Source organism: Hemitrygon akajei, chromosome 9 (assembly GCF_048418815.1).
Source record: "Hemitrygon akajei chromosome 9, sHemAka1.3, whole genome shotgun sequence".
NCBI lineage: Eukaryota > Metazoa > Chordata > Chondrichthyes > Myliobatiformes > Dasyatidae > Hemitrygon > Hemitrygon akajei.
The window spans coordinates 93,727,026-93,753,231 of NC_133132.1; the positions used below are offsets into that span (position 1 = coordinate 93,727,026).

At 38.9% G+C, this 26,206-nt stretch overlaps 1 protein-coding gene across 8 annotated transcripts in view; it reads right to left on the reverse strand.

Annotated features, from left to right (window-relative positions):
- The window catches only part of phf3 (PHD finger protein 3), a 149,150-nt gene extending 125,007 nt beyond the window's left edge, over window positions 1-24,143 (reverse strand). The window contains exons 1-4 of one of the 8 annotated variants that reach the window (XM_073056516.1): window positions 23,954-24,143; window positions 9,756-9,841; window positions 4,046-4,309; window positions 122-283 (exon numbers count right to left, since the gene is read on the reverse strand). In XM_073056516.1, coding sequence (XP_072912617.1) covers window positions 122-283; window positions 4,046-4,289 — 406 coding nt within the window. In that variant the 5' untranslated portion in view covers window positions 4,290-4,309; window positions 9,756-9,841; window positions 23,954-24,143. Of the gene's footprint in view, window positions 1-121; window positions 284-4,045; window positions 4,310-9,689; window positions 9,842-23,953 lie in introns of all 8 variants that reach the window. The other 7 variants (XM_073056514.1, XM_073056515.1, XM_073056521.1 and 4 more) reach the window with 7 other exon arrangements.
- Window positions 24,144-26,206: the final 2,063 nt, after the last annotated feature.

Consider the following 26,206-nt stretch of genomic DNA (forward strand, 5'->3'; position numbering starts at 1 on the left):
CAGGTACATTTCAATCTGCAAATTGTAATAGTTATGCAGATTCAATAGCTACATTTAATCAAATTACACAAACAAAATCAATACAAAGTCACAACTGAAGAATAAGTTTATGATATTTTACCTTGAGCCAATAAACGAGGAGACTTTCGAGGTGACTGCACAGTAGCTTTTGGTGATTTACCCTTACTTTTCTTGTTTGAAAGTTCTGATAAATCCTCTTCCTCCATAGTATCTAGAGCACTTTCCTTCACGTCACCCTCATCTGTGAGCTCAAGTTCAGCATCTGGAAAATATATGGGGAAAAAATGTATTAGCTACTGTGTGCAAACCAAGATGTTCAAGTTATCCACTAAACTTACAACTAATTATACAAATGGACAATTGGCAACAAAATAAGAATATTCTGCCAATAAAACTTGCCTTTGTGTAATACTTTAATACATATTTTGCTAAGTACTTAAAATATAGAATACAAATACTCCAGTGATTCTTCAGTTTATTCAAGATAGCAAGCACCCAGAATCCTGAAATGACTCAACTGCTATAAAAAGACTAATCTTAAAAGCCTAGTAGTTATTCCTCTAATTTTAAAAAAACTGCACTGTATACAAAATATTACAGGAAGCACAAATTTGCATCATTCATCAATAGAACTATTATAAATTGCTTCCACGCTTATTACAAACTGATGAGAACATCAAGCATCCCAACATTGTAACTGCGTTCCTAAATTTGTACTACAATCAACTTTTAAGATCCACCCAATTCAATGACTTCACAAATCCTCAGTTTCATAACTGAGTTTTAATATTTTAAAAATGTATCCAAGTGACAATATGGAACTTTAAATGGGTGACTAAAATCTAACTGAATGCCCTGGTTTAATAATCTCTTGTCCTCCAAACAACTATCTGAACATGACATGTTAGCTCAACCCTTCATGTACAATACCATAGCAGATCAAGGGCTATATACTAATTTTGGTGTTCTTGCCATTACTGTGGTTCACGGTTTAAAAGCTGATCACAATCAGATTTCTATCTTTGCCAAAATATTGACGATTCTGAAGTTCCAGGACATTATTTGTGATTGTGATAAAGCAAATCCATCCTTTGACCTTCTCTACCCATGTGAAGACTCTAACATGGTTAATCACTATTATCCTCAACCAGAACCTTTCAATCAAGACAAATTGCCCATGCAGTTTTTGTAGCTCATCACAACCCATTTGTGTTCCCCAAAGTATAATCACTGATCCCTTCCATTACTTTTTTTCATTTACATGCTGTCCCTGGTCAACATCATCCAGTATTAATATCTCTTTCCATGCACGTGCCTTTGAAATTACACCATTTCACTCGACCTTTTCTCTTTAGACAGTGCCAGACTATTCCACGATGTATGTCTGGATTAGATTGGAAATAATTCATGTACTCAGGTCAGATTAGCAGAGTTTGGTCCAGTTCTAATTTTATACTTGAATAGATTTTTCTTTCACTTTCTAAATATAGTAAAACTGCTTGCTGCCATTTTAGGTGTTAAAGTTACTACAAGAAAAAGTATCACAAAGATCCAAGCTACTCATCACAATCTCAATTAATTAATTTCAACCATTCCCTAATAACTCTCAGGCTCAAATGCTTTTACTGTTATAGTTGTCTGCAGGCTTAATTTCAGACCTAATAAATGCCCTTGCTCCAATCACATTCATCTCTACTTCCATAATGATGCCAGATTCTGGCTCAGCATCAACCTAACTATAGTTGAAATCATTATTTATGCCTTCATATCTACTAACTATTCAACAGCCTTCTGGCTGGTCTCCACTGTTGCATTTTCTGTAAACCTGAGTGCATAAAGAAAACTGTTTTCAAAGGTCCAACAAGACTTTTGTGCATCCCTCAATTTAAATTGCTCCATCAATGGCAGCCATGTTTGCACCCATTCCGCTCCTAAACTATGGAATTTCTTCCAAAACCTGAGGCTTTCTATCCTTAAGGTACTACTTAAAATCTACCTTCACAACAAGCCTTCAGTTAACTGTCATTTTACATATCACAGTGCCAAATTATATTATTTGATAACAGTCTGTTGTGTCCAGGCATGGTTTTGCTCCAGCGTGGTAAGCATGTTCCACCCCCCCCCCCGCCACCCCCCATTTCATGGTTTAAGAGTTTTTCCAATGTACAAGAAATCTGTTTCCATAGTCTTTATCCATGTAATATACATAAATACGAAGACAGTAGAAAATCCAAGCAATTCCAACGGTAGCCTTCATGAATTATGAAGCAACATTTCACCCTTAACAACCTCAGCCTCAAACATCTGTCTTGATTAATATAATCTAGCAATGAACAAACTATCTAGGTGATAAAATATTACACCACACAGATGTGAAGTACAAGATATCCATTTGCCATTATTAAACACGAGCATGATTTTAAGTAGAGTTTTGCAATGAAGCTCAGGAATGCTCACACTTTCTATTTCTTTGTGGCAGGCACAAATAGATCACATTTTTTCTACCACCCTTCACAGCCTGCCAAACATTATTGTAGTGAAGTCTGCCCATTCAAATACTAAAATAGAGCACGCCATAGAAAAGGACGGGCCAAGAATAGGACATGGTACCTACTATGCCTTGCAATCTTTTATTGACTCAAATACCCAGTAAATCTATATCATGCCAATATTTTGTTTTCCTACAATATGACAGAATTCCACCAATGTCAGCAATACTTAGATGCTCAAGCTCCAAAGCCAAATTGAGTACTGCACTGCTACCAATGAAGTTTAAATCAGCTCAAATAACAAGTACTCTGGCAAGTTTCTGCTTTGTTGGATTTGCGTTAAATAATAAGCCCATGGGATATCTGTGAAGCTCCAAGGATTGAAACTCCTTCAATTAAGCTTACTCATAAAGAGCAATGCTTCACTGCTGTTCATGCACAACTGGAAGGTTACATCTTTACAAACATTACTATGAAATTAATTAGTAGTTAAAAACCTGGTACTGGGGAAAGTGTAGTTAGGCAACATCTTAAAAATGCACTAGTGTAGAACATAAACTTCGTAATTTAAAACAATAAGCAAAACCATTTCAGAAAGGAACAAAAATTATGGTAAATGTGCTATTCCATGTAAATATGTGGAAGGGGAACACATTGGTTTTTTTTTACAAAAAAAACAGCTAATAATATCATCCCCCCTCCCATGGAATCAAATATTTCACTCAGCTCTTTAATAATGTAATAACCATTTCTATCCAGAACACTAAATATTAAAATTATAGCAAAAGCAGGTAATAATATTATTGGCTCATACAGTGCTTCACAAAATCAGTGTATAAAACAAAAAGTCTACAAAAAACTCCATTACAAGTTCAGTTGCACATTTCCTTCAGTGATCTTTAAGCAGAAGTTCTTACACTTAAATCATATTTGAGTGGATTAAACAATTTCTGACATGACTAATGAACTGCATTAAGAAAACACTCAAACTGTACACACAGATTCTAAAGAAAAGCCAAATAATTTCACAGTCAGTTCACCCTTGCATTACACCACCAAATATCACTCATGGTACCAAAAATGCTCTATTGGTCCATGTAAGTGATGCTATTTGAAACATTTTAAACTGGCTAATTAACTGAGCTTTATTACTTATTTTCCCCTCCCCACCCATATTAACCACATTAAGGTGTACCACACTCAATTATAACATGAAATTGAACAATTATGATACAGTACTACATCTAAAGTGTACAAAACATTGGAAATAAAATTCCAACATAATGACAGCTCATCATGTTCTCCCAGAGTAGTTACTGACTGTATGTTCAGAGAAATTGCCAGAGTAAAATCAAAATTTCACCAATATGAAATGACACCACAGATCCAATGGAGACTGGATGGTGGCATTTCAAGTGGTACTTTATTAAGGCTCCGTGGGAAGATGTGCCGACCCACTTATTTAAGTACTGAATGGCTGCATTAGCCCACATTGTTTTTGCAGGCACAGGAGCCAAAATGCAAGTCAGACCTACCTGTTGAGCAAGTTAGCTGAACGTTGCCTTCTTCAGTATCTGAAAAGGGCAGGCTGAACTGTGCACTAGCAGATCCTAGCATAGGATCTTTGTCACTCAGCATGTTTCTTAAAGAACCTCCCAGGGTGTCTGGTTCTGTGCCACAATCATCACAAACTTCACTTTCTAAGTTTGACTCTAAAATCAGAATGTCATCCAAGTGGTCGGTGGATATCAAAGGGTTAAATATATCAACAATATCCATGAAGACATCCACTCGGACTCCTGCATAGATAAAAAGCATGACATATTTCAGAGATTAATTGCGAAGCATTCCTAGATCCTCTAATAGGGTTCAACATTTTCACTAGTTCACTCAAATCACAATATTTCTTTACTAGAAAACAGCAAAATAAAAAAAGAAACAGAACAATATGGAAGCCAAATAATAGAAACCCATCATTGGTTATCGTTTCCTTAATCAATTTACCTTTGATTAAAAGAATAAGATTGAAACGAAATCAAATGCTTTGCAGTCAGCAGTCATGAATTAAGTATAAACTTTACCAGAAAGAACTACTCTTAGTGAAATTCCTTGCTGTCATTTATCACCCATCCTCTCCTTGACTTAATTCACACATCCACCCCACCCAAACCAATATTAATGCAATGTACTACTGAACGTTGGCGGTCAACTAGTTCTGGAGAGCATGTTTCACTAATAGCCTAAAGACTTGTGCCAAGCCAAATCTTTACCTCTATAATATGACATATGTGGTGATTAGGAACCTTTTGTATATTATTCAAAAATAGCTCAATCATGATATCCCTGCTGTGTTGGATTGACTGATTCAACCGATCCACAGGTAAGATAATATCAGGTTGTAGTCTAAAAATACATGCAGTAATTCGCTTCAGTCCCTGAATTTGAGACACCAAGGCAAAACAAAAATGGCTCTCACTCATCACTATCTATAACCGTAATTACAAGTCAGTTACAACACCAACAAATTTGCTTTCACTCATATGCCCCCAGTTAACCAATAAATACCTGAAAAGAGACAAAGACCTACTTTTTTTGTAAAAAGTCTTGTGCATAAAATGGTGCCAATAAAATGTTAACCACTCACAATTTACTTTTATATTCTTTTTGTTCATGACTGCTGCATATAACTTTCAAAAAGCTTATAAGTGACCAATTGCATTTGTTTATACAATGTATTGGTCAGAGAAATAGTGAAAAAGAGTAAAAGCAAAGGTAGAAACGGGGCAAAAAAAACTGTAATGTGAAAGAAAATGAAGATTTTAATCAAAGAAATGATTATGGTAAAGCATGAACCAGTTTGAAATGATCATTAATGGTTACAATTTCATCACTCTGCAGAGGCTGAAAGTTAAGGAACCATCTTTTAAAGTTGAAGTGGAACATAATTTTTTTTTAAAGATTTTGTAGCTGCAAAGTGACTGAATTGTTAAATAATTTATAGTTTCATAACACTAGACATGCTTTGGGCATAAACGCAGAAACTGGAATCTTCTGCTAGGATGAGTAAAATTGTCATCCCTCCTTTTAATTGAATAATGTAATAACAAAAAATAATTAAAACAGCTTCACACACAAAATGCTGGTGGAACACAGCAGGCCAGGCAGCATCTATAGGAAGAAGCACAGTTGACGGTTTGGGCTGAAACCCTTCGTCAGGACTAACTGAAAGATAGTAAGAGATTTGAAAGTGGGATGGGGAGGGGAGATCCAAAATGATAGAAGACAGGAGGGGTGTGGATGAAGCCAAGAGTGCAAAAGTTGATAGACAAAAGGGATACACAGCTGGAGAAGGGAAAGGATCATGAGACAGGAGGCCAAAGGAGAAAGAAAGGGGGGGGAGCACCAGAGGCAGATGGGGAGCAGGCAAGGAGTGATGATGAGAGGGACAGAGAGAGAAAAAAAGAGGGGGGGAGAAAAAAGAATAATAGATAGATAAATAAGGGATGGGGTAAGAAGGGGAGGAGGGGCATTAACAGAAGTTAGAGAAATCAATGTTCATGCCATCAGGTTGGAGGCTACCCAGACGGAATATAAGGTGTTGTTCCTCCAACCTGAGTGTGGCTTCATCTTGACAGTAGAGACAGCCATGGATAGACATATCATAATGGGAATGGGACGTGGAATTAAAATGTGTGGCCACTGGGAGATCCTGCTTTCTCTGGCAGACAGAGCGTAGGTGTTCAGCGAAATGGTCTCCCAGTCTGCGTCGGGTCTCACCAATATATAGAAGGCTACACCAGGAGCACAGGACACAGTATATCATACCAGCCAACTCACAGGTGAAGTATCGCCTCACCTGGAAGGACTGTCTGGGGCCCTAAACGGTGGTGAGGGAGGAAATGTAAGGGCAGGTGTAGCACTTGTTCCGCTTACAAGGATAAGTGCCGGGTGGGAGTGGGAAGGAGTGTGGGGGACGAGTGGGCAAGGGAGTCGTGTAAGGAGCAATCCCTGCAGAAAGCAGAAAGTGGGGAGAGGGACAGGTGTGCTTGTTGGTGAGATCCCATTGGAAGTGGCGGAAGTTACAGAGAATTTTATGTTGGACCTGGAGGCTGGTGGGGTAGTAGGTGAGGACAAGCCAAACCCTATCCCAAGTCAGGTGGAGGAAGGATAGGGTAAGAGCAGATGTGCATAAAATGGGAGGGATAACAGCTTGACACTTATGCTGTGAAAAAATATAAAAAGCCTCAAAATATCCTGGCTGTGTAGATTACAATACAGATTATGAATCTGAAAGCTCAGAAACAAAACAGAAGAATGCTTAACAAAGTGAATATAAAGTTACCAAAGGGCAGAAAGAAATTAAAATGGACAAGTATTGGTAAACACCTGATTAACGCTGGCAACTAAGGACAAATTCTACCCCATGGTCAAGTATAAAAGGCACTATGGAAGTACACATATACTACAGGTAGGCACCTCAAAGAAGAATCAGTACAACAAAAGATAAATTTGAATCGTGCTCCCCCCAGCTGAACAGCCACTGAAATACAGTATCTACTTTCATTCCTTAAAAATTGGTTGAAATTAAATGAAATGCAGATTAGTGCCTACAAAATCGTAACAGTTTGTGTCCCAAAAGAAACGAAAAAATGAGGTAGGTTCAATTGTCAAAATAAGTTATAATTCACACCTATGTTAGTGCCAAAAATAATGAATGCATGAGGATTAACACTGAAATTTTATTTGTTTAAAGGTGTCTTTGACCTAGTAACTGAGAGATCCACTAATTCAGTGATGAACTTATTAAACACCAGAGCAGTGTGAGGGGGGCCAAATATCCTGCTCCTGCTTCTTCTAATATTTGGAATTGGGCATTATATGTAGTCCTTCAATGCCAGCAGTTTTAAATCCAGGGATAGCAAAAAGCTTTTACACAAATGGAAAATTCTGTAATTCATCTGTAGCGCAAAAAAGGTAAATATGGTATTAAGCTATCGAAAGAAAATGTGATGTAAAAATGAACAAATGAGCAAAAAATTTTATTGTGTCATAATTTCCAAGAAATGATGGCTTGGAAATGGCACTGATAAGATGAAGGATACAAAAAGAGAAAATAGGGAAATCCAAAAGCTATTGTCAGTAATAACTAGCTCTTCCACAGCGTGCATCTGCCATGCAATTCACAGCTATCAATATATTATGAGAATAGTTAACATGCTTCAAAAAAAAAGTACATCTTATTGCATAGCAGAGTGAGTTATTTAAATGGCTTATTAAGCTACAATTATGGCTGATCTTAATAAATTAGCTTTGATTCTCTCAAATATTTCAAAATTCTACCCGAGTTTCATGTCATGTTAAAATCTTTTGCTTTCAATTCTAAAATGGCTTAAAATTGCATTAAAATTTCTTCTTTTCCTGAAGGAATTTTACTATCCGTCTACCTCCTTGACAAAAATAGACTCAAGATATCCCCTTAAGCCAACACCAAACAGGAGGAAACATCATTGCAAATTCCACACCACAGAGATCAATAGTCCGCAAAGAATGTCATACCTAGCCAATAACAGAAACATTAAAACCTATTTTTCTATAATCACATTTTTTGTACTTAATCATTTCACTGCTACTGAGTAAAAACTGTATAACAAATACCAATTTCCTACATTCGTTCACTTTTAGCTACAAATAGCAATCATTCCTTCTAAAATAATGTATCAAGAACCTTGAAAATTTTTCTTAGAAAGCTTTACTGATATTTGATTATTACAAATATCCTAACATAGTTAATAAAATTAGAATTGCTGAGCAACAGTTTGCAGACTTAAAATTAAAGGCTGCTTACACTGAAATACAACAATCTAAAAATCCTTCTGAAATGGACGCATCTCCCCAAAGGATCTTCAATTTTATTTACTCAAAGGCAAAACTAATAATCAGATCTTCAGCATCTTGAAAAAAACAGAAAATAAAGGTCCCATGCCAAAAAGAAAAGGAACACTCCATTATCAGGCTTGACTGACAATTATTCTGCTTTTTATGTTTAATAATTTTAATAAAATACTTCCTTTGGATTTTTTTTTTTTAAGAACTGCTGACTAGATGGACAGCAAAAGAGAATTTACTGAAAGGATACACCATTTGTATACTGAAACTAAGGAATGAAATGGGCAGTAATATAGAAAGCAGAACTGCTAAATTCTGATAAATTGGCAAGAAAACCTGCAAGAATGCAAATGTGTCCATATGTATGAGCATTAAATGTGATATTTGGTCAAGGCAGCTGGTGTTCCCCACTCTTAAGTCCCTTTTAACTGCAATATACTTTTGTTGAGTGCCATGAAAAATCTTGAAAATCTCTCACCGTGTCTTCTACCAAATAGCCTCTGTTCCAAGTCTACACTACTAGCCAGCTCCTTCCTCATTCTGTTGTAGTCTCTCTATTCATAATACATTGGATTTAGATCAAACTGTTGAACCTTCCTTTTAGAACCAATAGAACATAATTTCTTGACTTTGAACTCACTGCAACTTATAAAGGCAAGAATGTTACTTAACTTCTTAACCACCCTATCAACCTGTGTAGCCACTTTCAGCCATTCATATGGGCGTGCTAAATGTTAAAAAGTGTTCTAACAATTTATAAATTTGTAATCAGGGAGTGACTACAATCCTATCTACTATAGACTCTCATGAAATATTGTCCCCTAATAAACAATGAAAGGTGGGAATGTAGTTACCAGAGGCATGATTGCAACTGTCAGCAAGAGCACCAGAAGTCAAGAGAAATCTGTTTCCCAACAGCAATATTTTGGAACATGTCCAAAGGTTGATCTACCGAACAATGCTTAGTGGTCATGTTCAATCAACATCTAAGAAATGACAAATATTTCTGTACCAAGATGTTTGAAACCTCCAAGTGAAAATCCCTGTTCTTCCAAATCAAGTGAAACCCATTTTGCGTGAAATCAATGCAATTCTTAAAAGATTGGAATGGTGTGGAAAATGAGAATGCAATAATTGATATTAAAGAACGCATTTCTATACAAAACTGTCTACACAACCCATATATCTAAATTGAAGTTCTTTGTGGAGAAATAATTTCCACAGGAACAAACATTAAGTTAAACCTCAATTTTGCATATAGGTTCAACACTGAGTTAACTTGATAATCCTGACCTCTTATCCTGACCTCAATAGCTTTGCCTTGTTGGTTCAACACTGGTTGAATTCAGTTATCCTGACCTCAACAGCTTTGTCTTGTAGATTCAACATTGGCTGAATTCAGTTTTGCGTGCAGGTTCAACATTGGTTGAATTCAGTTATCTTTTCTGAAACAAGAGGAACAGAACAAATATAACTACAATTTTCTTAGAAGATCAGTAAAATTAAGAGTGGAGGAATTGGTAGAGAAAATCCATTTTAAATGTTTGAAATATGAACAAATCTACACTATCTTTATCAAAGTGCTCAGTGCTTACATGTGCAACAATGCTTGATGGAAATAAAAATGTATTAACCAAGTTTAATACAAGACTCCTTATTTATCTGATTGCAACCCAGTACCAAAAACATGAGGGTAGTACCAGAATCAGCTCACTTTCCAAACTTCCTTTCCAGAAGCCACTATATAATCTCACTTGCCTTCATAGGGTCACCCATGCCAAACAAGTCAAAGAGTTGAGGAGAGAATAAGAGTGGTCCACCAGTCCTCCAGGTTCAGGGGTTCAGCTCAGGGCTAGCAACCCTGACTGGTAAAACAAAATTGTTATGGAAACAACAATGAAGAATCCTTCTACATCGGAGTGTGATGGTATTTTTGAGTCTCTTCATGGGACATGCACAACTGACAGTAGTGAAAACCGAGAGGAAGCTACTGACACAATGAAGGAAGCCCTAAACACTGTTACAGATGGAGGACCTTCCCATGCTGCCCTAAACACCATATTACAGCACAGAAACAGGCCTTTTGGCCCTTATTGGCTATGCCTGGCCCATATCCCTCCATAAACCTCTCATCCATGTACCTGTCCAAGTTTTTCTTAAATGTTAAAAGTGAGCCTGCATTTACAATTTCATCTGGCAGCTCATTCCACACTCCCACCAATCTGTGTGAAGAAGCCCCCCCAATGTTCCCTTTAAACTTTTCCCCCTTCACCCTTAACCCATGTCCTCTGGGGTTTTTTTCTCCCCTAGCCTCAGTGGGAAAAGCCTGCTTGCATTCACTCTATCTATACCTATCATAATTTTATATACCTCTATCAAGTCTCCTCTCATTCTTCTAAGCTCCAGGGAATAAAGTCCTAACTTATTCAAGCTTTCTCTGTAACTCGGTTTCTCAAGTCCCGGCAACATCCTTGTAAACCTTCTCTGCACTCACCGGTGGCATAACAGGTAGTAAATGCCCATCAGTTAGGTGGCAGTGAGACAAATTCTCCTCACAAAACTTACGATGTGACAAATTACAATTCTCTATATATTTTGTATTTATCTTGCACAAAGTTCAGGGCACTTTTGGAAGCCAATGTATTCCAAAGCTGCTATCAGAAAGCCATGAACTTGGGTCTCCCAGCTATTTTGCCAAAAGCTTCAAACTCAGCAGCAGAGTTAAATGGAATGGCCTAACAAGAACAAGTGGCATCTATTCAATAACAGTATAAATTAAAATAAATTATAGTCTATATTATCAATATGTACAAGTTGTGTACTGTTAATAACTCAGAATTAACTTTGATTTTACCAAAGAAGCAGACAACACTAATTACTTAAAACACTCCACGATAATTTCGCTCAAGTTCTTCTCCTATGAACTTCCAGCAACTCAACATTTAATCCATTAAAGTACTAAAAGAATCATAAAACTGAATGTTTTAATGATTTTTATGATTTCTGCCAAGAATAATATTTTATATGGATCAAAAGAATAAAATTTTAGAGGAATTTCAGAAAGGTCAAATTCATTAAAAATGACATTAGATTGCAACATTGAAAGCAAAATTAAAATATATTTCAAACTTTACACAGTCATATTTGCTACTAACGACTGACTGTAGGAATTGCTTTCCTCTAAATGTAATAAGTTTATTGGCTAACAACTAGTCAGAATGACCATTTAATGGATGCAGCTTTTGCTGATTTCAAACAAGTTTAGGGATGAGGATTGTTACGTTTTCATAATTTTAAGGAGTTGAGCAACAAAATGATTAACCTAACAAAACAGATTCATCGCTAGCTTCAATTCTGAAGAATCCCAAATAAAACATCATATAGGCCAAAATTTAACACAATCCAATCAACACAGGGACAACTCAAATGTCCATAGAACAATGAATAAGTTTACTATAATTCCCATCCAAAAATGACCTTGTGATGTCAAAACCAATCACTTAATTCATTTTGCAGTGCTGTTATTTATTGTCATTACACCAATTACATTAAAATGTAAAAGGAGGAACAAACAGTGAAATGTTAAGAACACAAGGCCTACAAACTAAGTTGATAAGCTGATTCTAATTCTGTAGCAGTGTAGTAGGAAAAAAATTACTTGCATTTATAAACTGCTTTTCGCTGAGCAAAATGTCACAAATATTACACAAAGGTGAAAAATATTTGACAATGAACCAGAGCCATCTTACGTCAGCAAGCATGCAATAATGGTTGAATAAAGCAGTGCAGGTTTAATGACAAGATTATGGAGGACAGAACCCTAGAATTCACCTGAATGGACAAATCTAGAAGTAGCATAGATGTGTGCTTCAGCAGATTGGACAAAAGCATGTCAAAATGGATCACAGAATGAAGATATTAAGAGGGAGTCTAAAAGCTAGCACAACATGATGCAAAACTTCACTTAAGGTTACCAAATTATATCAAGGTTGCAGACAGTCTGGTTTAGCTCCAAGCAAGTGATATGGAGTCACAGCCTTAGGAATAATTTTGTGACACAGACAGAAGACAATGGTTTGGAAATTTCCTAATATTTAACTGGAAGAAATCTCTACATAGTACTAAATGTTAGATAAGGATAACATCCAGTTCCTCATGGGAGGCTCACCCAGAGACTTAAGATGCATGGGAATCAATGGTGAATTGGCCTTTTGGATTCAGTACAGGTAGTGGTCAAAGGGACTCATTCTTGCCAAAGATCTGCAGTTAGTGGTGTTTGCAGGGATCTGCACTGGGCATACAAGACCTGGATGAAAACCCAGATGGGTGGATTAGTAAGTTTAGAGATGATACAAAGACTTGTTGTGTTGTGTTAAGCACAGATAACTGGCAAAGAATTCAACGGGATATAGATCAGTTGCATATACGGGTGGAGAAATGGCAGATGTAGTTTAACCTACCCCAATATGAAATGTTGCACCTTGTAGATCAAATTTAGAGACAGTGCACTGTTGGCTGACTTATGGAAAGGACCAGAGACTAGGGTCACGAAGAACTCCATCTCGAAATGGTGAGCAAAGAAAATTGAAGCATCAGGTGAACACGGAGGGGGTCAGCGATCGCTCCCATCAGAGCAACAAAGGTCAACAACTGGGTTGGCAGCATTTAGGTCCATTGCGGCCGTCACTCTTAATGGAAGGACTGAGTTTGTGCGGCTGCTCTCCTCATATACTGACAGAAAGATGTTTTCACTATTCTGAGATTTATGTGATTATTGGACTGTACTTTATGTTGGTCTCCTGTTTTTCAGTGTTTTCTTTCTTGTGGCCAATTGGCGGGTGGGTTATCTGTTTTTTTTGTGTGGGGGGGGTTGATGCTATTGATGCTGTTCTTTTCTACGAATGAGGGGAGTCAGGGATTGTTATCATCGCTGTTTTTATCTGTGGGGGAGGGGATGGGGATTTTGGGGTTCTGCGCGTTTTCTTTCTTTTTCTTTTCATGCTGGGGGGGTGCTTGATGTCTTTTCTTTCAACAACTCCCATGGCCTTTCGATATTTCACTGCTACTTGGAGAAGATGAATATCAGAGTTGTATTGTACATGCATATTTTTGACAATAAAATGAACCTTTGAACCTTAAGTCAAGTCCCTTAACATTATTGAGGAACAGAGGGATCATGGGGTCCAAGTTCATGGTTTTCTGAAAGTGGCTGCACAGGTTGACTGGGTAGTTAAGAAGGCATAAAGCATGCTAGCCTTTATTTGTCAAGGCACTGAGTTCAAAAGTCAGAAAGTTACATTGCAGTTTTATAAAACTCCAGTTACTCCACATCTGGAATACTGAATGCAGTTCTGGTCACCCCATTATAGTATAGATGTCCAGACTTTGGAGAGGATGCAGAAGAGATTTACTGAGATGCGGCCTAGATTAGAGGGCATGTGCTGTAACAAAAGATTGGACAAACGAGGGTTTTCTCTGGAGCGGTGAAGGCTGAGGGGAGATTAATAGAAGTTCATAAGATTATGAGAGGTATAGAGTAGACAGACCGTATCTCTTTACTGGATTGAAATGTCTAATACTAAGGCATGCATTTAAAGAGGGGGGGGGGGGGGGGAGTTCAAAGATGTTGGAAGTTGGGTTTTTTTCTCCTCCTTCCCCCCCCCCCCCACAGAGTGGTGGGTGCCTGATGCACTGTTTGGGGTAGTGGTGAAGGCAGCTATATTAAAACTATGTTTAGATAGGCACATGAAAGTGAGGAAAGTGAAAAGATGTAGACATTGTGTAGGCAGAGGGAATTAATTTAGTGAGCTACTTGATTACTCATTTAATTGGTTCGGCAGAACATTATGGGCTGAAGAGCCCATTCCTGTACTGTACTGTTCTATGTTCTAATTGTGCCAACAGACACGGATAATTTTCAGTTGAGGAGTTATTGAGTAGAGCAGAGCTGTCATGTACAATAAAAAAGGTTTTCAAAAGAAATGGCATCAGGTAGATGAAAAACCATTCAGACTTCAAAATATAAAACAGGAATTTTTTTTTAAACCTGACAGGCAACCACATTTCAGGATAATGGAGAGCTTTACATATGGATAACATGGATCAATCACAATAATAACTGCAGAAATGGGTCAAAAAAATGTTCAGAAGGAATAATTTGCCTTTGTCACAGTCATGCAGGTTGTTCTTCACAATTTAACAGCTGTCCTGGAATAACCTGATCGAAGAAATAGGAACAGGAAGTTTGATGGCACTTGGGAGATATCAGAACATTCAAGGACTTGAGAGGAAATAGCTTGAAAAGGGACAGTGGTTACAAGGGCAGGAACAAAAATTGGTTATTAAAATTCCTTTTAAAATTCATTAATAACAGCTTGGTTTATAATTTGGTATTTTAACTCTATGGCTCAACATACAAGCTTATCAGAAGTTGTTACAAGATCAAATATGATATCTCAAAAATAACTACCAAACCAATAACTTTCCAAAAGACAGGAATCAAACCACTTATCTTAAAATATAATTTATGAGATATTAAATATAAAGAGATAAATATCTTACAAGGCATTGTAAGATACATGTATGATACATAGCAGCAGCTCATTCTAAGTGCTCAACATATTCTGCCTGTAGGACAGTGACCAATGGTGTTCTACAAGGACCTGTTCTGGAAACCCTGCTCTTTGTGATTTTTATAAATGACTTGGATAATGAAAATTAAGGTGGATTATTAAGTTTGCAGCCGACATGAAGGTTTCTGGTGCTATAGATAGTGTAGTAGGTTACAAATGGACTGATAAAATGCAGAGCTGGCCAGAGAAGTTGTAGATAAGAGTTCAATCACAAAAGTGTGAAATGATTCACTTTGGAAGGTCGAATTTGAAGGCAGCATACAGGGTTAATGGCAGGATTATTTACAATATGGCGGAACAAAGGGATCTTGAGGTTCATGTCCTTAGATCCCTTACATTTGCAGTTCAAGCTGATAGTGTGGTTAAGAAGGCATATGGTATATTAGCCTTAATTAGTCAGGGGACTGAATTCAACAGGCATCAGATAATATTGCAGGTCTATAAAACTCTGGTTAGACCACATTGGGAACGCTGTCTTCAGTTCTGGTTGCCTTGTTATAGGAAGGAAGTAGAAACTTTAAAAGTGGTGCAGGGGAGATTTGCCAGGATGTTGCCTGGATTATAAAAACATGTCTTATGAGCAAGCTAGGGTTTTTCTCTTAGGAGGAGAAGAGGAGAAGTGACTTTATAGAAATGCAAAGAGGCATTCATAGAGTGACTTTTGCCCCGTGCAGTAATGACTAATTCAAGGGGACATTGGTGTGGAGGGGGGGGGGGGGGTTGTGGAATAGAGATATTTTTTTTTCCTTTTTAAAAAAAGTGGTAAAAGTCAGTGGAGATTGACTTCTAAGAGACTCTTAGATAGGCACACAGATGATAAAAAACATGGAGAGCCTTGAAGGAGGAAAGGGTTACGTTAATGTTTGAGTAAGTTAAAGGGTCAGCACAACACTGTGGGCCAAAGAACCTGTACTGTGATGTGCTGTTCTATGTCCTATATTCACAAGCAAAACCATCTAATTTTAAAAATTATGAACATTTTAAAGTTGATATATTCCACTCAATAGCAATTTTATAAGCAGCTATCAAGTTCTCCACTTCAACAATGCATTACAGGATTTTTCAAATGCAATCCTTCTTAATTTAACAAAAAGCAGGGTTTAACAAAATTTGATTTTGACAAAGTTTTATGTTGATCACTGTTCATTCAATAAACCAAACAAACCAAATTCTCCAGAACACAAGTTTGCAAGAACCAAATGAACAGTAACAGCAAACACTAAATTCACACGTTCAGCTGGAATTTTCTTTTACTAAAAGCACAGCATAATTTTGTAAACTACCCCTCAGCTCTAGGCAAGAAAACCATATTCTGAATTGCAAATCATATTGATAAAACGTCTGCCACTAAAAATGTATAACCAGCAGCCCCTGCGTGCCAAGAAATTGCTATATTTGCAACTTAATTAACAATAGAACCTCAGCAATAAAGAGGGGGAAGGAAACTCCAAGGCTTACCTCCAAAGTTACAGGATCTATGTTGTTACCTCTCCAATTACAAAACTAGCAAAGTATCTCTTAGACAAATTTGAAGTTTTAAAGCATACTATATATTTTCCTTTATCTGTCACAGGAAGACAGCATCCATCAAGGACCTCTATCACCCAGGCCATGCTCTACTCTCGCTACTGCCATCAGGAAGGAGGTGGAGGAGCCTCAGGACCCACACCACCATGTTCAGGAACAGTTATTACCCCTCAACTATCAGGCTCTTGAACCAAAAGGGACAGTTTTCACTCAACTTGCCCCATCACTGAACTGTTCCCACAACCTATGGACTTACTTTCACAGACTCTTCATAGTTTGTTGTCTTTTGCACATTGTTTGTCAGTCCTGTTAGGTGTGGCCTTTCATTGTTTCTTGTATTTACTGTGAATGCCCACAAGAAAATGAATCTCAGGGTTGTATATGGTGACATATGCACTTTGACAATAAATTTACTTTGAACATCTCATATTTCAAAGTCTTCTGTTCATTCTGTCTAATTTAACTCTAATTCACCCAACTTAATTTCTAAAATTTCATTTGTGAGTAAAATATTCATTCTGTGATTCATGAAGACCGTAAATCCCAATTGCAGCTAAATGCTAAAACAAAAGGTTCAACGAAATGGAGATGATGCAAAATACCCCTGCAGAAAATATTTAAAATAAAAACAAAAAACAAAATTCTGGAAACACTCAATAGCTCCGGCAGCATCTACAATAGGAAAAAGTTAATACTTCAGGCCATATATGCTGACATATTTCTGGCCTTTTCTGTTTCATTTCAGACAATGCTTGTTTAGAATGCTCAGCAATTGAACACATTGCAATTAGGTGCTATTTACCTTAAAGAGCAGAGTGAAAAGAAAAACAAGACTCAACTTGTCTTCTCAATAAAAGATCCTTAATATAACAGAAACAATTATACAGACTTTGTACTTAAACTACATAGAAGTCCATAGCTCAAAGCAGATTCTAGTCACTGATAGTTACTTCCTAAGAAGGTTGGCGTCATTCAATGTCTGTAGTGAGATGCTGAAGATGTTCTATAGGTCAGTTGTGGAGAGCGCCCTCTTCTTTGTGGTGGCGTGTTGGGGAGGAAGCATTAAGAAGAGGGACGCCTCACGTCTTAATAAGCTGGTAAGGAAGGCGGGCTCTGTCGTGGGCAAAGTACTGGAGAGTTTAACATCGGTAGCTGAGCAAAGGGCGCTGAGTAGGCTACAGTCAATTATGGATAACTCTGAACATCCTCTACATAGCACCATCCAGAGACAGAGAAGCAGTTTCAGCGACAGGTTACTATCGATGCAATGCTCCTCAGACAGGATGAAGAGGTCAATACTCCCCAATGCCATTAGGCTTTACAATTCTACCGCCAGGACTTAAGAACTTTTTAAAAGCTATTATTAATGCTTTTTGAGATGGTGATTTAGATGCATATCTTTTTTTTTTTAAACTGAGTTAAGTATTGTATGTAATTAGTTCTGCTACAACAAGTGTATGGGACATTGGAAAAAAAGTTGAATTTCCCCATGGGGATGAATAAAGTATCTATCTATCTATATCAGGACCAAACCAGAATGGGAGGCCGCCTAAGACCTCTTAAAAACTATCTGACAGTTCAACCTATTTGTGGCTGATTTGCTTTTTATCTGAAGATATTAGTTTTCTTAAAAACATTAATTTTCAAATAAAACCTGCCTTCAAAGTTTTTATTTTATTCTGGGTAAGGGCTGGAAGGGGAAGATGGAACTACAGTACTTTTATTCGTAGTGCTTCATAACATCATCTCTAAACGTCTCAGTTCTAGTTTGCCAAACCTGGATTCTGAAGAGGAACTAATTTCTTGATCTGCTTCACTTTTCAATTATTATAATCCTAATTATTTCTATACAAAACACTAGAAGAACTCAGTAGGTCAGGCAGCATCTATGGAGAGGGAACAAGACCTGACAATTTGGGCCGAGACTCTCAGGTCTGGAAAAGAAGTGGGAAAAGCCAGAATAAGGTGGGGGGGGGGGGGGGGGGAGAGAAGGTGTATAAACTAGAAGGTGAAAGCTGAAACCAGATGAGGAAGGGTAGATGAAGTGAGAAGCTGGGAGATGACAGGTGGAAAAGGTAAAGGGCCAAAGAAGGAATCTGATAGGGGAGATTGGACCCTGGGAGAAAGAAAAGGAAGGGTACCAGAGGGAGGTGACAGGCAGGTGAGAGGAAGAGTAAGAATATTCCCCTCCCCCAACCTTCTTCCCCATCCCTATCACGTGCTGATGAAGGGTCTCTGACCAAAACATCGGCTCCTTATTTCCTTCCGTAGATGGCTGCCTGAGCCACTGAGTTCCTCCAGCTACTATTCTGTACAGATACCAGAAATTCAATCTCTTGTGTTTTTATATAATTTCCATTTTCAAGGAAACTGATCTGGTCCAGATAATCCATCCTCATGATTGAATATTTTAAAAACAGACTATCACTTGCATTATTCTACAAACAAGTTTTCCACCTTTCCCCTTTATCCACATACTCTAAATCAGCCAATCCCCAAAACCAAGCCTGTCCTGTGGTGGTGTACCCTGTAAGATCTGACAAAAGCCTTATATAACATAAATTCCACCTTATTTGTCCCAGCTACCCAAAAATAAAATTCAGCATTCCAACAAACTTCTGGATCATTTCTGCATTTGCTTACTCATTTTAAAAGCCCCAGAATCGCAAGCAATGTGGATTTTTATTTGTTCAGCTAGCAAAGAGTAATGACCTTGACAACGATGCAGTTAATGATAAAAGAAATCCATCAAGTTACAGACTTACTGGACACAAGAAATATTTGCTCCTTTCGATGATACGATGAATGAAACACAAGCGATTTAGATTTCCTTCTACACATTAGATTTAATTCATCACCAATTAACATAAAATGGCAAACAATACCAAGTAAATATACAGTATTATCAAAAGAAAATGAAGCAACAAGGAAATACATGTGAGAACCTGGGACTAATTCAATTGTCTACTTTTATATGCAACTATGTTATGTTTAGGTCAATTTTAGTAACATTTTGATCAAATACCAAGTCATTTCTGGACTGACCGCCCCATACCAAAGCACTGGAAAGTAGGTAGGAACTGACATATTAAAAGCCACATAACATGACAAAAGAGCTTCAAAATTTCAAATCTACAGTTTTTTAAGGAAACTAAACTAACACTCTAAACGATTCACACTCATTTTAAATTGAGATCTCAAATGTACACTCCCTGACAACCAGAAACAGAAGCACACGATTATTTCCTTTTCCCAATCACTAAGACTTTACGTTACAGTCTCTGCTCAATCACATTTAACTATCGCACTCAGACATGTGGAAGTGAAAGCACACCCCAGAATTCCTTGCACAGCAAAGGACCAGATTTTAGTAGTTGGTGCAGAAAAGTATTATCACAACTATTTCTGCATATCTGGGCATTTCCCATATTAAACCTTTAGTACAACAGTCTTAAATCTAAACAACACACACAAAATGCTGGTGGAACACAGCAGGCCAGGCAGCATCTATAGGGAGAAGCGCTGTCAACATTTCGGGCCGAGACCCTTCGTCAGGAATTTCCAGCATCTGCAGATTTCCTCCTGTTGAGTCTTAAATCTACATTTGTTGCAACTCATGAAAGGTTAACAAAAGCCATTTAGCCCCCACCATGCAATTGATCCATACAAAACAAATTAAAGCTACAATCCTTTTCCGATGTCCCATATCACCACATACTTCAGAACAGTTACCCGCTCTTCCTTGCAATTCTTCTGCCTCAGTTACACTTGAGTTGACAAATTCACACTTTAACCAACATCTCCTCACTGAAGGTGCATACAATAAGCTCAACCTTGAACAAATCTATACTCTCTAATACTGCATGCTATACTGATTTGAAGAAATCTTTTTGTACTTGTAGGGAATAACATTTGCACAAAGGTCTACTGGTTACTTCTGTAGTAAAATGAAACCTGGACAAGCCGGCGAGCACCTTGAGGGTCATGTTTTTTGACTTCTCCAGTGCGTTCAAAACCATCCGCCCTGCTCTGCTGGGTGAGAAGCTGACAGTGATGCAGGTGGATGCTTCCCTGGTGTCATGGATTATTGATTACCTGACTGGCAGACCACAGTACATGTGCTTGCAACACTGTGTGTCAGGCAGAGTGGTCAGCAGTACTGGGGCTCCACAGGGACTGTCCTGTCTCCCTTTCTCTTCACCATCTACACCTCGGACTTCAACTACTGCACAGAGTCTTACCATCTTCAGAAGTTTTCTGATGACTCTGCCATAGTTGGATGCATCAGCAAGGGAGATGAGGCTGAGTACAGGGCTACGGTGGGAAACTTTGACACATGGTGCGAACAGAATCATCTGCAGCCTAATGTGAAAAAAGACTAAGGAGCTGGTGGTGGACCTGAGGAGGGCTAAGGCACCGGTGACCTCCGTTTCCATCCAAGGGATCAGTGTGGACATGGTGGAGGATTACAAATACCTGGGGATACAAACTGACAATAAACTGGACTGATCAAAGAACACTGAGGCTGTCTACAAGGATCAGAGCCGTCTCTATTTCCTGAGGAGTCTGAGGTCCTTTAACATCTGCCAGACGATGCTGAAGCATGTTCTACGAGTCTGTGGTGGCCAGTGCTATCATGTTTGCTGTTGTGTGCTGGGGCAGCAGGTTGAGGGTAGCAGACACCAACAGAATCAACAAACTCATTGGTAAGGTCAGTGATGTTGTTGGGGTGGAACTGGACACTCTACGGTGGTGTCTGAAAAGAGGATGCTGTCCAAGTTGCATGCCATCTTGGACAATGTCTCCCATCCACTCCATAATGTACTGGTTAGGCACAGGAGTACATTCAGCCAGAGACTCATTCCACCGAGATGTAACACTGAGCGACATAGGAAGTCATTCCTGCCTGTGGCCATCAAACTTTAAAACTCCTCCCTCGGAGTGTCAGACACCCTGAGCCAATAGGCTGGTACTGGACTTATTTCCACTTAGCATGATTAACTTATTATTATTTAATTATTTATGGTTTTATATTGCTATATTTCTATACTATTCTTGGTTGGTGCGGCTGTAACAAAATCCAATTTCCCTCGGGATCATTAAAGTATGCCTGTCTGTCTGTAAAACCCCTATAGATAGACAATGGGTCTGCTTAGAACACAACTTGAAGAAAAGGTCACAACAACAACAGCTCTGTTTCTAAAATCTTCGAAATCATGAAACAGCAAGTACAATCAGTGGCCACTTTGTTAGCTACACCTGCTCATTAGTACAAATATCTAATCAGCAATCATGTGGCAGCAATTCACTGCATAAAAATATGCAGACATGATAAAGAGTTTCAGCTGCTGTTCAGACCAAACATCAGGATGGGAAAGAAATGTGATCCAAGTAACTGACCAAGGACTGTTGATGCCAAACAGGATGGTTTGAGTAGCTCAGAAACTGATCTCCCAGGATTGTCACACACAAGTCTCTAAGATTTACAAGGAACGCTGCGAGAAAACAAAAAACTTCCAGCAAGTAGCAGTTTTGTGGGCAAAAATGGCAAGTTAATGAGACAGGTCAGGAGAATAGCCAGACTGGTTCAAGCTGACATGAAGGCAACAAGAACTCGTATAACCACGCATTACAACAGTAGTGTGCAAAACAGCATCTCTAAACATACAACACGACAAATCTTGAAATGAATGAGATACAGCAGAAGACCATGAACATACACCCAGCTGCCACTTTATTAGGTACCTCCTGTACCTAATAAAGTGCCTACTGAGTGCATATGATGTGTCCGGAATTTGCAGGGCTCAACCCAAGATTACTAAAAAGGAACTAAAAGATCTGATGGAGGTCTTGGCCCAAAATGTTGCCTGTTTATTCTTCTCCAAAGATGCTGCCTGAACTGCTGAGTTCCTCCAGCACTGTGTGTATGCTCTGGAATTCCAGCCACTGAAGAATCTGGTGCTTCTAACAGTCTAACTACTGTTACAAGGAAGATAACTCATTGGGAAAGTGTAAACATGTTCAAGATTTTTAATTGCAGGACCTTTACAGCCATGAACACTATATAATAACAACTTCAAAGAATAAAAATACGTCCAATTTCACATCCCTTCAATCATGCATACAATGTCAAAACAAGCAGTGCAACAAGATATACATGTTAAAAATGTCCAAACTTGTAGAATCACAAAACAAGAAATGCACTCAAACACCAACTCCCCTCCATAAAAATTATTTCCCTCAAAATTCACCAATTGAATCTTTTTAATGGATGAAATGTAACAATGGAAATAACAAACACAAGAGACTACAAATGCCAGAAATCTCAAGCAACACAAACAAAATGCTGGAGGAACTCAGGTCGGGCAGCATCTATGGAGGGGAATTAAGAGTCAATGTTTTAGGCCAAGACCCTTCATCACACAGGAACTACAAAGTCTACAAACTAAAGCCTACATTCACTTTGACACTGGTAAAATCACATTACAATCCACAAGATCATATAAAATTATATATTAAAATATGTCATAATAATAAACCTGATTCTGATTAGCAAAGAAACTACTTTTAATCCACTCTCTCCCTGCAATTTTCAAAATGAATGAGCCCATTCTGCACACTTTTCTCATCTTTATCAATTCTGTTTCCCCACAACCAGTAAAGACTAGGGTCATTCAAAAAGACCTACTGCAGACACACATTAAGGCCTTAACGCCAGTAAAGCAACAGCTATAGAACACGATGCTGCCTTTTACTCAAGACTTTAAATCAGAGACCCTTCTTCTCTCACTACAGCTTTGTTTTTATCACTGAAACACACAAAGCTGAGACTGGCCTGGAATCCATGACACGACCGAGATATTTGACAGTTCTGCAAAGAACTGCATAGGTTAATGAAGGAGTCAACAGCACAGTATCAGAGGATACTAAACCCACAAGAAAAGGCCGTATATCTTCACTATAGCAAGGTACTTGCAGAGGGAAGAATTTAGAACTGCAGGCCTTACACAGTGTAAACACCACGTTAAGGTAAAGAGATCCCTCAGAATGATTTTGAAAGAGTCGGAAGTACTCTCCGTTGTCCTGGACCAGCATTCACCTTCCCTCCCTGCTACAACTAGAATTAATTAATCAAGGCTGACCTGCCCCCGCCTCTCCCATCACGTTAACGATAGTGGGATCTTGCTGTACATGACAGGCCTACCACCTTCCTCTCTAACAACAGTGCCTGCGGGACAGCCGCTGTTCACACAGACAGAGGCTGCCTCCCTGCCTCCTCAGTGCCGTGCACCCAAGCCCATGAGTCCCGGGTCTACGTGGGTGCAGAGAGCCGAGGCTCGGGCCCGGGGCCTAGCGCTGGTAGTCCGCTGCTTTCTTTTCTGTGGCCGCGCTGCTCACCTGATCGCAGACTCCGCTTTCTGCTTTCCAACCCACCCACCCTTAAGCCCCGCACTTAAGGGCCCCCGGCGACCTGTCGCCGAGCACGGACACGGAGCACCGCTCTTTTCTCGCCTGTCTTCCGCCCGAGGTCATCCGAAGCCGATGCCGCCATGGAGGGAATAAGAGACCCGGAGAGCGAGGGGAGGGGGAGGGGCAAATGGCCCGGGCCCTGGCTCGCGTCACGTGGGCCCCGAGCCCAGGCCGGCGCGTGGGCTGGGCGGCGGGGGCAAAGCGGGAGAGGGTATCATTGTCTCTGAAACCGGAAAGGCAGGGCCCAGCATTTTAAATGTGAAGCATTTAAAGGGAATGGGTTGCAATGGTGTATAAGTGAAGGGAGGTTTTGCAGTATGCGTAACATGGAAAACGAGGGTATGAAATTATGTCAAAGTAAAATATCAAAGTACTATATGTTACCATATTCTACCTTGCGATTAGTTTTCTTGCAGGCATTTATAGGAAAACAAATAAATACGATATGTTTTATGAAAAACTATACATAGAAGTTCTGGCAAACAATGTGCAAAGAAGACAAAATTGCGCACGTAAATACTGAGAACACGAGTTATAAAGTCATTGAAACTGAGTGTGTAGTTTGCAGAAGCAGTTCAGAGTTGTGAGTGAAGCTATCCATGCCAATTCAGGAGCCTGATGATTGTAAGGTAATAACAATTCCTGACTCTGGTGGTGTGGGACCTTAGGCTCCTATAATTCCTGCCTGATGGTGGTTACAAGATAGATAGATACTTTATTCATCCCCATGGGGAAATTCAACTTTTTTTCCAATGTCCCATACACTTGTTGTAGCAAAACTAATTACATACAATACTTAACTCAGTAAAAAAATATGATATGCATCTAAATCTCCATCTCAAAAAGCATTAATAATAGCTTTTAAAAAGTTCTTAAGTCCTGGCGGTAGAATTGTAAAGCCTAATGGCATTGGGGAGTATTGACCTCTTCATCCTGTCTGAGGAGCATTGCATCGATAGTAACCTGTCACTGAAACTGCTTCTCTGTCTCTGGATGGTGCTATGTAGAGGATGTTCAGAGTTATCCATAATTGACCGTAGCCTACTCAGCGCCCTTCGCTCAGCTACCGATGTTAAACTCTCCAGTACTTTGCCCACGACAGAGCCCGCCTTCCTTACCAGCTTATTAAGACGTGAGGCGTCCCTCTTCTTAATGCTTCCTCCCCAACACGCCACCACAAAGAAGAGGGCGCTCTCCACAACTGACCTATAGAACATCTTCAGCATCTCACTACAGACATTGAATGACGCCAACCTTCTTAGGAAGTACATTCGACTCTGTGCCTTCCTGCACAAGGCATCTGTGTTGGCAGTCCAGTCAAGCTTCTCGTCTAACTGTACTCCCAGATACTTGTAGGTCTTAACCTGCTCCACACATTCTCCATGAATGAGAGCATGTCCTGGATCCATGGTGATATCTTTGATGGTCGGTGCTATTTCCTTGTGCCACCTCTCCTTATAGATGTGCTCAATGGTGGGGAGAGCTTTGACTGTGATGGACTGGGCTGTATTTAGAACAGGGATGAGAAGAAATTTCTGTGGCTAGAGAATCTGTGGAAGTTGTTGACACAAACGGCTATGGGGCAAGTCATTGAGTATATTTAAGGCAGAGATTGATTCTTGATTAGTCAGAACATGAAGGGATATAGGGAGAAGGCAGGAGATTGGGGCAGAGAGGGAAATTATTAGCCATGATGAAATGGTGGAGCAGATTCAATGGGCCAAATGGACTAATTCTGCTCCCTTATCCTATAGTCTTATGGTATCCACCACTTCCTGTAGACTTTAGTCTGATGCACTTAAAGGAAGTGGATAACAGCCATATGTTACAGGTGGAGGGAGGTTATGCAGTATGTGCAACTTGTGAAAAGAGCGTATGCAATTATGTCAAAGTCAAAGTAAAATTTATTATCAAAGTATGTATATGTTACCATATACTACCTTGAGAGGCATTTTCTTGTGGGCATTTACAGGAAAGTAAAGAAATACAATAGAATTTATGAAAACAATACATAAAACAATTAAAACAAAGACTGACGACCAACAAAAATTGTGCAGATTAACAAAGTAATACTGCGAACCTGAGTTGAAAGTGAGTCTGTTGAGTTGTATTGAGTGAAGTTATCCACATTTGTTCAGGAGCCCGATGGTTGTCAGGTAATAACTGGTCCTGTGTGCAACA